This window comes from Periplaneta americana, chromosome 6, assembly GCF_040183065.1.
Source record: "Periplaneta americana isolate PAMFEO1 chromosome 6, P.americana_PAMFEO1_priV1, whole genome shotgun sequence".
Classification (NCBI taxonomy): Eukaryota; Metazoa; Arthropoda; class Insecta; order Blattodea; family Blattidae; genus Periplaneta; species Periplaneta americana.
The window spans coordinates 48,954,549-48,967,984 of record NC_091122.1 but is presented as its reverse complement, the minus strand read 5'-3'; the positions used below and the strand labels follow the sequence as shown (position 1 = coordinate 48,967,984).

The window sequence follows — 13,436 nt, the reverse complement described above, 5'->3', positions numbered from 1 at the left end:
CACAACTTCTAATTACTAGATTGTGCACCATACTGCCTGGGTTAAATGCATATGAAGAGAAGGCATATGTCACTGTTGATGGTGATTCGTCTGTCGGATGGGGCCTGGCAGCCCCCTTGGTGCTATTCGATAGGAGTAAGCTACGTGTCGGCACCGGGTTTCCCCTTCTCATCTTCATCATCATCACTCATTCCAGACACTACACTCACACGAGCACTTACACATACACTCACCTTGGTACACGATATAACTCCCCACAGATACACATCATTGTACAGCGTGACCCGCCGAAGTGGTGTACAACTAGAAAAATGGGTGACAGTCCTGCCATCTATCCGCAGCATGCATAACCCGAATCACGCAAGTGAAGTGGGTGGGCATTGGATACACACACATACTGTACTTTGCTAAATTTTTTTTATCTGTATCCTGTCTCAAATTTGTTTATTCCACTTGTAATTACGTGTTTTCTTTTTGTTTGTAGGTGATGAAAAGCTCTCCGTATTTGAAACGGAAGCTTGTGAACTATAATAGACAGCTGAAAGTGAAACAAAAGCAGGAAAGGGCCCACACATTGTCAAAAGGTCCGAGTGGATCAACCAAGTTGAAAGCCAAACAAACTAAGTTCGTTCTTCCATCCATTAAACCAGATTGGTGCATCATGGGTGTATGTCCACAACAGACTTTCGAAAATCCACTGCATGCTTTAAATTCTGTTATTAAGCTTTTAGACTTGACTATATAATCATTAATTTTGTAAAGATTTTATTTTTTTATTTAGATTGTAATTCCTAAATGGATTATGCATAATAAGCTACTAGTATTTGTTGCAAACAAGGAATAAGGAAGCCGTAATTAAAATTTTGTTAAACATTTATATTTCATAAAATAAAAGTTAGTTCTGAAATACAGAAGACGAGTTTAGTCGTATTTTAATACATATTTTATCCAGAGTGATTAAATTTGACTCATATTTCCTAATTTTGTTAAGATAATATACATAGTTGCTGTATACAACAGATTGATTCCTACAACAAAAGCTATGTAATTTAATTTTGTATGTATACTTCAGTACATTGTTTTTATTGGAACATGGTTACAACAAATTTTTTGCAATCCTTGGTATGCTATGTACAGTGGTGGCCAAAAAAATTGCCCTCTTTGAAATTAACTCCTTACGTGCATTTCACATGAGCTATGGAAAATTGCATGTTAAATGACGATAATTTAACCTTTGCTTTCACAATTCTGAAAATGTGTTGACAGATGCTTTTGACGCTGGACATGCACAATGCTTAATTCCTTGATTTATAAAATATTCTAATCAGACAATACTTTTTGTCCACCATCATACATAACAGTTTGGCAAGGCAGTCATAAAAAACATTAATACTTGATGTGCTTAAATGAAATTGGTATGGAACTGACGTGTAATTACGAAAGTTAAAACAGATGAGAATATTTTTTAAATGTTCGTATATATGATATATTTTTATGTACTTTCTTGCTAAACTTTTTTATGCAGTCTGATTTTTGTCTTCAGTGAAAGCAATAAATTCACTTACAATTACGTCTTTAAGTTAGCATAAGTTTTTAACCCAGTCGCCTCGTTTGACGAGCTGTTGTCGTGCAAGATTTACCATACCAAAATATCTTACGACATTTTAGTCAGTAAGCAGATACTTTCGACTCAGCCTCTGATAAATTCTGCATAAAAAATCTTGTGTAGCTATATTTTTGCCAATTTTTTTTTTATTATTATTTTTTTTTTTTTATTTTACAGCACACTAACATGCATCCCAAAACTGGACATAGGAAATTTTAATAATTCAAATACGAGTCTGTTGGGTTAATTGAAGGGTTTCGTAAGAAATAGTCATAAGCCACAAAATCACTTTTTTACAGGGAAGCATTTTTAAAGTTTGATCAAAACTCAAAATCAAGAAATGTATTATAATTGTCAAATATGTATATGAAAGTGTTGTTTTGGTATTCATGTTATAATTTAATCAATCAATCTTCTTAATGTATCCAGCTGTTTGCCGATAACATAAAGTCCACTGTAGTATATTCAGTTGTTGTTTTTCACGAGAAATGAGGGGTATTTTGATCGGTGTTCATTATAGATACCTGTTGCTAGTAGCCAGAGTTGGGGTGTACTCAATATATACTGCAGGGCTGTGTCTTCTGCAACTGGTACTGAGGATTTTTTTTATTCATGTTATAATTTAAGATATGACATAATATATTGTAAATATTTTATACTGATACTACATATTTTAATAAACAATGTGTATCGCCATGTGGCTTGTGATTATATCTGGTGCACTGACTCTCATTTTTGTTACAATGCTCCAGTAATGTGATAAATAAAGTCGCAAAATTAGCAAAAGTGAAATTACATCTATAATACTGTTTTCAGTATCTAATTACAGTTGAAGACATTATTACAAAAACAACCCTTGTCAAAATTGATATTTTTCAGGAGAACAATAAAAATAAATAGAACAACACGTCATCTATTTTAGTACAACTGGTGTTTATCCTTGTGACTATTGCACCTGACATGAGTCGTTTTTGGAGTGTATAAACATTTGAAATAGTATCAAATGTGTCCTTAACTCAGTTTCATCAAAAATGACTAGGGCTGTTTTTGTAATAATGTCTTCAGTTGTTAGTTCAAGTTCTTCTCACTTGAGGCAAGAAAGAACCCTGATTAGCATTTGGAGTGTACCTCATAAGCAAGAAAGTATTAATCTTTCAGTTTATTTTTATTTATTTTTAACTTGTTTCGGTATTTCTCTGGAAGACTGCATGGATTTAAAGCAGAACTTCATTCCCGGCACCTGATATTCACCTCCCTTTCATCAAAACTACTGTAAGATTGGGAAATCTTCTGGCCTTCAAATGCGATTTTGACAGTCTGCCACAGAAGAATCAGATTATTGGCACTATCAGTCTTGATTACAATATTGCTTTTAAGCATTCAACGTCCTTAAAATCTTCTCTCTTCATTTTCATTATCACAAATGGTGGTTTCTTGGTTCCTTAGAACTCTCTGATATAGCACAGGTGCAGTCATTCCTCCTTCTTTTACACTTTGTTCGAGACCAGTTCTCCATATTTTTATTCCTTTTTCTACTCTTAGTATATTTGGATCGGAGTTACTTCATTTTCTCGCGCTTTTGGAATATCCTATCAAGGAACAAAACAAAACTAATTTTATAGCTGGTGCTAGCGTTTTTGGCATGTGTCCTAGAGTATAGTGCCCAGTTTGTGAGCATGTTGCTAGTACAACTGAGAATGATACCACTTCCTATACATGACACATCAGCCATTTGTCAATCACAGTTGTCAGACTGACTGCAGCAAAGACAAAAACACTCGTACTTAACATTCCTATAACTTATTTCACACCCCAAAAATGGTGACACGGACTGTAACAAAGAGACAATCACAAGCCACAATAAGAATTTTGGGTTTTATAAAATCTATGCTAAGGGCACACGAACTATGAATTACATAATAATACATAGTTTCAACATTTAACTACAGATAAAGATATTGAAAATGAGCTAATTATTGACATTTTAAAGCACTTTCGTGAAGCTGTTCAGTATGTTGTGAGACATAGTCATAAGTCTCATGAAGCAATGTGAACCAAATTACTGCTCGTTTACACCTGCCTCTTCAGATTCCAAATCAGATTCACTAGTTTCAGAATTCCACGAACTCCCACTGTCAACAAAATCATCGTTATCACTGTCTTCTGCTCCTTGAACACCTTGTAAACCTTGATTTTCTTCAGATACAAACAATCGTTTTTTTTAAACTGTCACAATTTTTATGGGCTTGTGACTGTATCTCCAAGATGCTTTTCGATGCAGATGCAGATGTCGCTAAATGTCAGCTAAGAGTAAGGGTTTAGAAACATCTGTTGGAAATGTGGTATAACAACTGTAATACTCAAAAACGCACAGTGTATGGCTTGTGACTATCTCTGACGGAATCCTTCAGTTATTGTTTACTTTTTATCTATACAGGGTGGAAGTGAAATAACCCTGCAGACTGAAAGGAGCAATAGGATACACTTAATCTTGAAGAGTCGAGCGTTATTATAATGGATAGTTAGTATTATAGTCGTTTAGAGCCCGGATGTTAGGCAAAATGCCTTTTTTAAAGAGAATGTGTGTATGAAAGACCTATTAGAGATAAACACGTTTCCACACATTTGGGAACGATAGGCCCAATTTTTATTTTGCCTTTTTTTTTTTTTTTAGTTAAATGTTTTTTTTTTTTTTTTTTTTTTTTTTTTTTTTTTTTTTACGTCGTTGTTGTTGTTGTCTAGTGCCTTGCATCTGGCAATGAAGCCATTAGCAGTCGTGCTTTCCAATACTTTTGAACTGTAGTTTCTTCTGATCTTAATGCTTCACAGGTCTGCAAGTGATCTTCATTCATTTCTGCTGGATCGTTACACAGGACACATATGGGTGAAGCTGAGATACCTATTCTGTAGATGACTTGCTAGACAGTCATTATTGTACATTTTCTATATTTTTAATGCATTTAAAATAAACCACACATAAATTATATAAAAAAAAAACAAAAAAGAACGGTTGTAAAAATTAAAAATATAATATATTTACCTCACACAAATATTTGCTGAGAATCTTATTCTCCAGCAATACATATGTTTCCAAGAAGTCGTAAACTTATTTCCCCTATTGATTCCATATTTTATGACTTAACAAACATGTTTGAACAGTATAACCCTCAGTGCTCAGGTCACTTCGGGGTTTACCAGCGAAAGAAAGGGGAAGAGGGAAGTATTGAAAGCAAATCTCCAGGTCTCGTTACTGTTGTCGCTTGCACGCACAAGTCACATGTACTTTCAGGTCTCTAATCCATTCTCACACCCCTCTTTTTGAGACAATACATAGTAGGTTTTTCCCGATCTCTGAAAGAAAGTAGAGACAGTTCTGAAATAAGTTGTTTTAAGTTTGCTTCAATCACTTCAGTAGAAGCAGAAAGATCTTTTTCCACCATGAAAAACGTTCTCTCTGACAGGCGGCTCACTATTACAGTTGACAACTTAAAAAAGCATCTTGTGACATGTTACCAAGGAAAGTGAGTACTGTATGGGATAGTTTATTAAGTATTTGTCTATTTCCATGAATAATAAATGCCTATTTTTGACTATTTTAGTGCCTATATGCCTGCCTATTTTAATCAAAATAAATGCCTAAACATCCAGGCTCTAGTTATAATTGTGTATTATTTATAATTAGGTTGATATTCTTTAATTTTATGTGACATAAACATATTACACTTAATTAAAATAATTTAATTTCCTCTCCCCCCCCCCCAAAAAAAAGGAGCAAAATCATTTCATTGTCAACTGAAACCATGTGTACCAATTCACTGATTGTTATACATGGGCCCTCCCCATCCTTTACCACAGGCTCAATTGACTGCAGTGACTAGGACGCGAACCTGCGATCTTTAGCACGATATGCTGGCCAGACATATCTTGTGCATCTTAAACCGCTCGGCCAACAAACTCAACACGAGTTTACCCGATTATGCAGGTGTACAAACTCAGCATTAAGAGTTAGAAATTTTCATGCAATAGTGGTATAAATCTTCCGGTTTTTAAAGGTTAAAGTAATAGAAAACCTATATTACATTTTGTAATTAAATGCACGCTTCATTAGAAAATTAAGTTGAAAGTTTCAGCAGTCCGGCAACATCGTCATTAACATAGTAATCTTTCTTCTATAGGGTGTCCCAAAAAGAATGCTGGATTTAATAATGTGAATAAATGCAATAATAACAATTGTTGGGACATTGTGCCATTAGTGTTACTTATTTTGTTACCTGTTTTGTTGCATTTATTCACGTTATTAAATCCGGCATTCTTGATGGGACACCCTTTAGTAATAAAGATGTAAGAGGTCAACGAACTCAGGACTATCTCTGTATGCGAGCCTCCCTCTCTCACTACTACGTTGCAATCTGTTAGCAACGTTCAGTGGCTAAAAAATTAGTGGTTTTTAAATTAAATTTACACGAAAACCGTCCATACTATTGAAATACGACAGAGGGATAAATGATTCTTTGTTAGATTTTCTATTGATAGGACATGGACAAAAGTCATGATCGTACTTGCAGTAGTTACCGAATAAGGAAGAGTGTGTTAAACATTTTTTCTGAGAAAACGAACTTTCCACCAATATGATGATGCACTTTTTTGTTTTGCTCTGAAACTTTGCAGGGTTATTTCACTTCCACCCTGTATATCAATTCTGATATATCAACATATCCATTGAAGATAAGGTAAGATGAGTGATACTATGACCAAATAGTTATTGGATGTTGGTGTTTACCTGTCTTTAGACTCATAATATTTTTAATGTAGGATTTTATTTTTTTAACATGAAGTACTTGTTCCATAGACACGTGATTTAAAAAAAAAATTGAACTACTCTTATACTCACTGGAATTGATTTAGCTGAATTAGTGTGAGATAGATTCACTGTTAATGAATTAAATACTATTATAGTCACAATCATGCCATGGTATGAAAGAAAAATTTCACAACCTCGAGCGGGAATCGAACCTGTGACTTCCTGGTCTCCGGTCAGGCGCTCTACCACTGAGCTATCGAGTCGCCAGTATGAAAGGATAATTCCGAGCCTTTGGCGTGAGATGAACTCGATAGCTCAGTGGTAGAGCGCCTGACCGGAGACCAGGAAGTCGCAGGTTCGATTCCCGCTCGAGGTTGTGAAATTTTTCTTTCATACCATGGCATGATTGTGACTATAATAGTATTTAATTCATTAATATGTCACATCAACGGACGTATATACGTCACCCAAACATCGTAAGATGAAGATTAGATTCACTGTTGATAATATTACACTAAGTCTATTGTATGTACGGACTGTAAAGACAAATGTATATAATCTTAGGAACATAAATAGTCCATTACTTGTTGCAGTTTGTGTAAAGAAAGAAATCAGGGCATGAATGTTTCGTTTTCTTAATACAAAAACATAATTTTCTGCAGAATGGTGAATCAATAATAGTGAATGCAAAACAACTCTGAACATGGTATAAGTCAATCGAATGAGGTGCTTTGTTGCCAGAGAGACAGCGACACAGCAAGAGCGGCAGAAACATAAAATAGTAGCTGATCTCTCTATCTTGTACTGCAAGTTTGAGTGATAAAGTAAACTGTGAACGGGACTATTTCACTGATATGTTGCGAGATATGTGATGAATAGAACAATTCATGAACAGAAATGTTAGTCAGACAGGCGTATATTCATTCATTCATAGTATTCAGGTCTGTAATAAATATAAAATATAATAAATGCTCTTAAAAAAGAAACAAACAAAACAATTTCCTCACTTACAGAAGCATATAAACGACTCTGCAAGGGAACTGTCAGAACATCGTCATCATATTTTTCTTCTTTTTCTCTCATGTAGGTATCGGATTCACTAAGATTTAGAATGAAATTCTGAATGATGTCGTCCCTTGCAAGTACTTTATGAAAATCTTCCTCTTGTAGCTTTTTGACATGTCAAACATGAGATACCCAGTTCTCTCTCGTTAATCTCAACATTCAGGTCGAAATGTATTAACCATCCCACTTCTTAATTGTTCGATACCTTCTGATACACTAATGTGATTGAGAAATGCAGTCACAACTGTTACATATACTTCTTATTTTCGCTTGAACTATTGGATGGAATTTCTTACAAGTAGGTATATAAAGACATGGTGCAACTTTCTGTATTTCCAATCAAAATTAGATTTATGAACTATCGAAATACATCTCAATGTTCATTGCTAAAACAGTATGAGTTACATGTGCCTAAGGACAGGGCGACCGACAGATTTATGGGCGCCTATGCAAAACTACTTTGACCTGTTGAAAAAAGTAACAATTACAAGTTACCAGTTATTCTGACCATAATAATTATTTGCAAAATAAATCAAAGATAACCCCATACACAGATACGAACTTAAAAATATACTCTTTTATTACATTAAAAACTTTTAGCAAAACTTCATATTAGCACAACATATTATATTCATAAAATATTATTCTTAAACACCTGTAATTTCTAACTTGCAGTCCAACATCAACAAACAACTCTCCTTGACTTCACTGATGCAAAATCATCAAAATTTAAAGACCTAGCAAGATCACTCTCCAGACTAAGGAGCCAAGGTTACTCAGTCGTTCTTGACACATTGTTTATCTGAATACATTTTTTATTTTCTTAATTTTGCTGAAGGATCTTTCAGCATCAGCAACTGTCACAGGAATTGTATAGAATATTCTAATGGTTATACAAATATTAGGAAATAAAGTATCCAGTTTTAATTCCCTCAGACTATTTAGGAGATTCATAGGTTTCAGTAGGGTTGGCCCTAAATTAGAGGCATGAATTGATTTTAAATATTTCGGCTCATCACTGATCTCTTTATAAATATCTTCATAATGTTTTTCACGCAGTCTAGCACCCATATTAATATCTTCCAATTTTTTCTGTCTCTCCTTGTGCTTCTCAGCTCCCGACTTATGCCTGTACTTATCCATTGTGCAGTTAAACTATAACCAGTAACACTAATGAGCAGAATTTACTAGACAAACGACAACGAAAAGACGAAAGTTTCGACACGAAACATACAATGTACTGAAAGAGAAACGTATCCTGTGACTTCGGTTTGTGAGAGTCCACTAGCATATTGTGGTGGGCCAATAAAAGTAGTTAAAAAGGACAAGCCAATAAATAATTGAACGTGTTCAGTACAAGCGATGGGAACATAGTTCAGGCAAATGCCGGGGCCCTCAATTGTCGTGTCGGTGAACGTCAATGCGGGAAACCGATATTCTATTATATAAAAGTCAAATATTTAACATATGAAGTGGTAATTTGTATTAATTCTACTATTGTTGAGTTAATATGTCAAATTTATGTAACAAATATTCTTACAAAATTTTATAGTACCCATATGTATCTACGAATAATTATTCATGATAATAAAAAGTAATCAGACCTACTTAATCTGACGGGCCCATATGCACTCGCCCCCTTTGCCCCCCCTTCTCTACGGCCCTGCCTAAGCACATAAACATATAGGGCCGTATTCATAGACATTCTTAGTGCGGGCTTTTGGTGGATGATCAGCGAACTAACGTTTTTCGTATTCATAAACCAGTGTCAGCGATATATGATATGAATCCTGTTTAGCACGCTCGTAGTCCGGGCTAGCGAAATGTCTATGAATAGCACCCATACTGTCTGAACATATAAACAGAAATATTTGTCACTGTGGATATCAGTGTCTCTTCTGTAGTCTACGTAAGTTGTGTTCAACATGTCATCAAAGAAGAAAAGGGGGGAGGAGGAGATGACAACTTGATGGGCTGACGAGTAATGCAGTAGAGCAGATGTTGATCAGACAGCAGCATGTCAGGAACGACAATACATGTGATATTGATGTGGCGGGAACAGAGTACATGCACGAGTCTGATTAATAATCAAAAAGGTAAAAAAATATTTTTTTTTTCCATATAATATACTGTAATTTTCGAATTAATAGTCTGAAACTGGATTTCCAGTTGAAATTGATAAATAATTAGTTATATCTACAAGATATCAAGTTTCATAATAATTAAAAGTAACATTGGACATAATCATTTGAAAATGGTGTCCAGTGTGAAAATATAAAGAAGGCGTTTCAGTGGGACATTCTGTATCTAATTTTAGGCTTTAAATTGTATTTTCTTTGAATGCAATCACCCTTCTCTGAAATTTTTTTTTTTCTGGAAAAAAAAAAAAAAAGAAAGACTGTTACTATACTTTTCATAAGTAAATCTTTGGTGATAAAGAAATTAACAATCATAGAAGGAGCATTTGTTTACCACACAGTCCAATATAGTCATTTGCCTGGGGAAGCAGTGCACACCATCTCAATGTTCTTAAAAGAATATTTAAAAAATGTGAACATAAAAGTAGTAGCCTTGTGTGCTGATAACACAAATTGTAATTTTGGTCTTGTGGCCAGAAAATATTTGAATAATATCTTCACAAAATTAAAAGAGAATTTTGGAAATGAGCTAGTGTGAGTAGTTTGTAATGCTCACATCCTTCACAATACCAGTACCTACTATTCAGACAGCAACTGATGGCCTATCAATTAATACGAAGAATAATCAAATAGTTTTTTTTAAGTAATTAATCTTTTTTTGTGATTTGAAGACACTTGTTAACTATGTTCTTGTGGGATATTTTATACTCATGCGGGAATACCAACAGTCAGTAGACAGCCTGGCAACACTGAATAGAATTGCAATGGCTGAAATTTGTCAGGAAGAAGATACGACTGACAAATCTGACAGTTCACTTAATGTCTCTTATGCATTATATTTGTACAATTCTGAAATGTTAGTTCATATATTGTACCTTACCAATATATAATTGTGTGTGCTTAGCCTAATTTTGTGGCGTTAATTTTTGGCTGTTATTTCATTTATGTACATAACCTATATTGACGGTAGTTAAGAGAGGTTCATGTTCTATATTACCGGTGCTTTGTGTGTTTGAGTATCTCAGTATGCTAACAGATCATCATAGTGAGAGCTTCGTATAGTTTCTCTGTGTTTGTTTATGTTCAGCTGTGTCTTGGTGACTGGTGAGTAGCAGCTTGTTGCTTCTGTTACAGATTGGGTCGCGCAGTGTTCGAGGTGAATGGTAATGAAGTTGAGATAAAGCATAGTACAGGCGAGGAAACCCTTGGGTAAGTCAGTAGTTGCTTGTGTTTCGAACCCACCTCCTGAACAAAGCTTTGGACCACAAATCCAGCTTGCCACTTCTGTGCTACGTCACTGGTCTTAGGTTTATTCTTCAAATGAGGGTGTATATTTAGGATAATTTTGGTTACAAAAATACGGACACTTTTGTTTTCCCAAAAATTTGGAATGTCATTTGCATCTGTCTACTATATTGTACCAAAACGTAAAAAAATTAAGGAACAACTGGATAATACGCACGGCAGACCAATATCGATAGTCGACTCTACTCGCTGGCCACTAGTCACCGGGCCATACCGAGCCGTATCAAACAAAATATAATCGAAATGGTGGTAGTCAAATTCGCGACTGTATTCTTAAATAATTCACTCCATTAGTCTAGTTCAAGGTTTTATGTAGTACAACGGCGGTTTTTTGAATGCATTAAAAGAAAATGAAGATGTAATAAGATAATAAACTAGGTTATCACAAGGAAATTAACAGGAAAAAAGGTGTGTTTCACGGAATACAATTAAAATGACGGAAAGTAAATTTCCGGTTAATGTTCGCCAAAGCGTAAAGTATGTAATTATGACGGCGTTGCTGTTTTATTTCTGGCCTATCGAAAAATACCTAGCCTTTTACGAAAAAACATTTAAGGACCATGAAATTATTCACCGGTTTCATTATAGGCCTATTATTTTTTAACAATATTACGAATCAAAAACTGTCATATTATATAATTTTAACTACTACATGGACGAATCAAATCAAGCTAACCTAACCAAAGCTAACCTAACCTAACCTAACCAAAGCTAACCTAACCTAACCAAAGCTAACCTAACCTAACCAAAGCTAACCTAACCTAACCTAACCAAAGATAACCTAACCTAACCAAAGCTAAGCTAACCTAACCAAAACTAATCTAATCTAACCAAAGCTAATCTAACCTAACCAAAGCTAATCTAATCTAACCTAACCTAAGCTAACCTAACCTAATCTAAGCTAACATAACATAACCTTCGTAAATGCAAGGCCTGTAACCGGAGCAAGAAGGGATCTCAATCATTTAATCTGCAAGTACACGCAAAAATAAATTCAAGTAAGGATCACGCTCCCACTGCATGAGAGGTCCGCGCATGCGCTACAGCAAAACTGTTTCTGTCCCGAGCCTCTCATCTAAGGCACTCGTCATAATTTACTCGCAATATTTACGCAAATACACATTGTCGCTAACAGTGGTGCTATCTCTCAATAATGTTCAGAACGAAGGAGGTAGACAGAGAGAGAAAAAATTTCTCCCGCCAACTACGCCACACACCAACGTCATGTTCTTATGTTGGTGACATTGTATATTTACTTAAATTTGGTGGTAAACGTAACGGCACGGTTCAAAGTGGCCGTGCTAATTCTCCAGTATAGCGAAAATTAACAGTGGAACTGAATATATCATACTTCTACTCACATAAATTAATATCTTTATAGTTACAAACAGGTACCCTATGCTAGGTTGATTTATTTAGAAGTACATAATATTAATTATGTCAATCATCAACTATTCTCATACTTCTGGAAAGAATGGACATGCTTTAGGAATGAAGTATTTTCTTTGATGAAGTCGTAGAAATACACGCATGAAAGCTCCGAATTGACTTTAATTTGAAGCAATACTTTTACCTTATTTATTTGGGGTCTGTTCCTTCGAAGTTCCCAAATGATTTTCATGAAAGAAAACACTCTCATGTGCAGAAGTCCTGGGAGACAGTACAGAAATTCTAGAACGTTCTGAAAATTGAAGGGGTGAGAATGTTACAATCCTAAGCTACACAGACAAAACTTTGCAGGAGAGCTTTGCATTTTGAGCACCCCCAATATTATTTATATATAGACTTCCCTGTTCCCACAACTATCCAAACTAATGATACAAAGAGATAGTCCATGATACGAGTTATGACATATCACTAAATTCAGTAATGAACAATTACGATGAGCTGATTGCATTTATTTTATATAGTCACTTATGAGGTTCAAACCTTTGTTCACTAAACAACAACGATACGGAATCACAGAATGAAAACTTTGTTGGATTGTGGTTCCTTTCTTTGCCAGAAAGTCTGCATTATAATTTCCTTCCAGTGCACAGCGAGAAAGTATCCATTGTAAGGCAACTGTTTCTATCTATTTTTATAGAAATTTAATTCTGGTACAGATTTCTCTCTCTTATCTTCTGATGTTAATGAAACAATAGCCTGAATGACAAAATATGGCTACTTTGGTAAATAGCAATTATGATAATTAGATTATATGGAGGCTTTAACACAGGCTCACTGCTGATTTTTATATTGCTCGTATGTAGTGCATTTTCAGGACTTCCTTCTTGATATGCTGTACATAAAATGGAAAATGAAGCCGAAGAGAGTTCGTAGTCATAAGTGTTAAATGATTTTCATATAATTTGTACCCCAACAGGTTCGACCTCTTTACATCACCCCTGATGCCAGAGCAGGAACACAAGCTGCGACTCTTTCTTGTCCGCCGGCTTCGCAAGGGAGCCATTTATGCTGGAACTGGAAACTTCTCGGGAATGGACTTCAGGTAGTCACGTGGGTGGTAGCATAAAGATTA

The 13,436-nt window shown here is 35.1% G+C and overlaps 2 protein-coding genes across 5 annotated transcripts in view; both read left to right on the top strand.

Annotated features, from left to right (window-relative positions):
* Window positions 1-4,263, top strand: part of asp (abnormal spindle) — a 43,795-nt gene extending 39,532 nt beyond the window's left edge. Inside the window, exon 14 of the mRNA XM_069828064.1 lies at window positions 485-4,263. Within this exon, the coding sequence (XP_069684165.1) occupies window positions 485-745 (261 nt within the window). The 3' untranslated portion in view covers window positions 746-4,263. The remainder of the gene's footprint in view (window positions 1-484) is intronic.
* A 6,097-nt stretch (window positions 4,264-10,360) lies between these two features.
* Window positions 10,361-13,436, top strand: part of LOC138701306 (protein Njmu-R1-like) — an 88,917-nt gene continuing 85,841 nt past the window's right edge. For all 4 annotated transcript variants that reach the window (XM_069828061.1, XM_069828060.1, XM_069828059.1 and 1 more), the window contains exons 1-3: window positions 10,361-10,466; window positions 10,745-10,819; window positions 13,281-13,406. In XM_069828061.1, coding sequence (XP_069684162.1) covers window positions 10,375-10,466; window positions 10,745-10,819; window positions 13,281-13,406 — 293 coding nt within the window. In that variant the 5' untranslated portion in view covers window positions 10,361-10,374. The remainder of the gene's footprint in view (window positions 10,467-10,744; window positions 10,820-13,280; window positions 13,407-13,436) is intronic.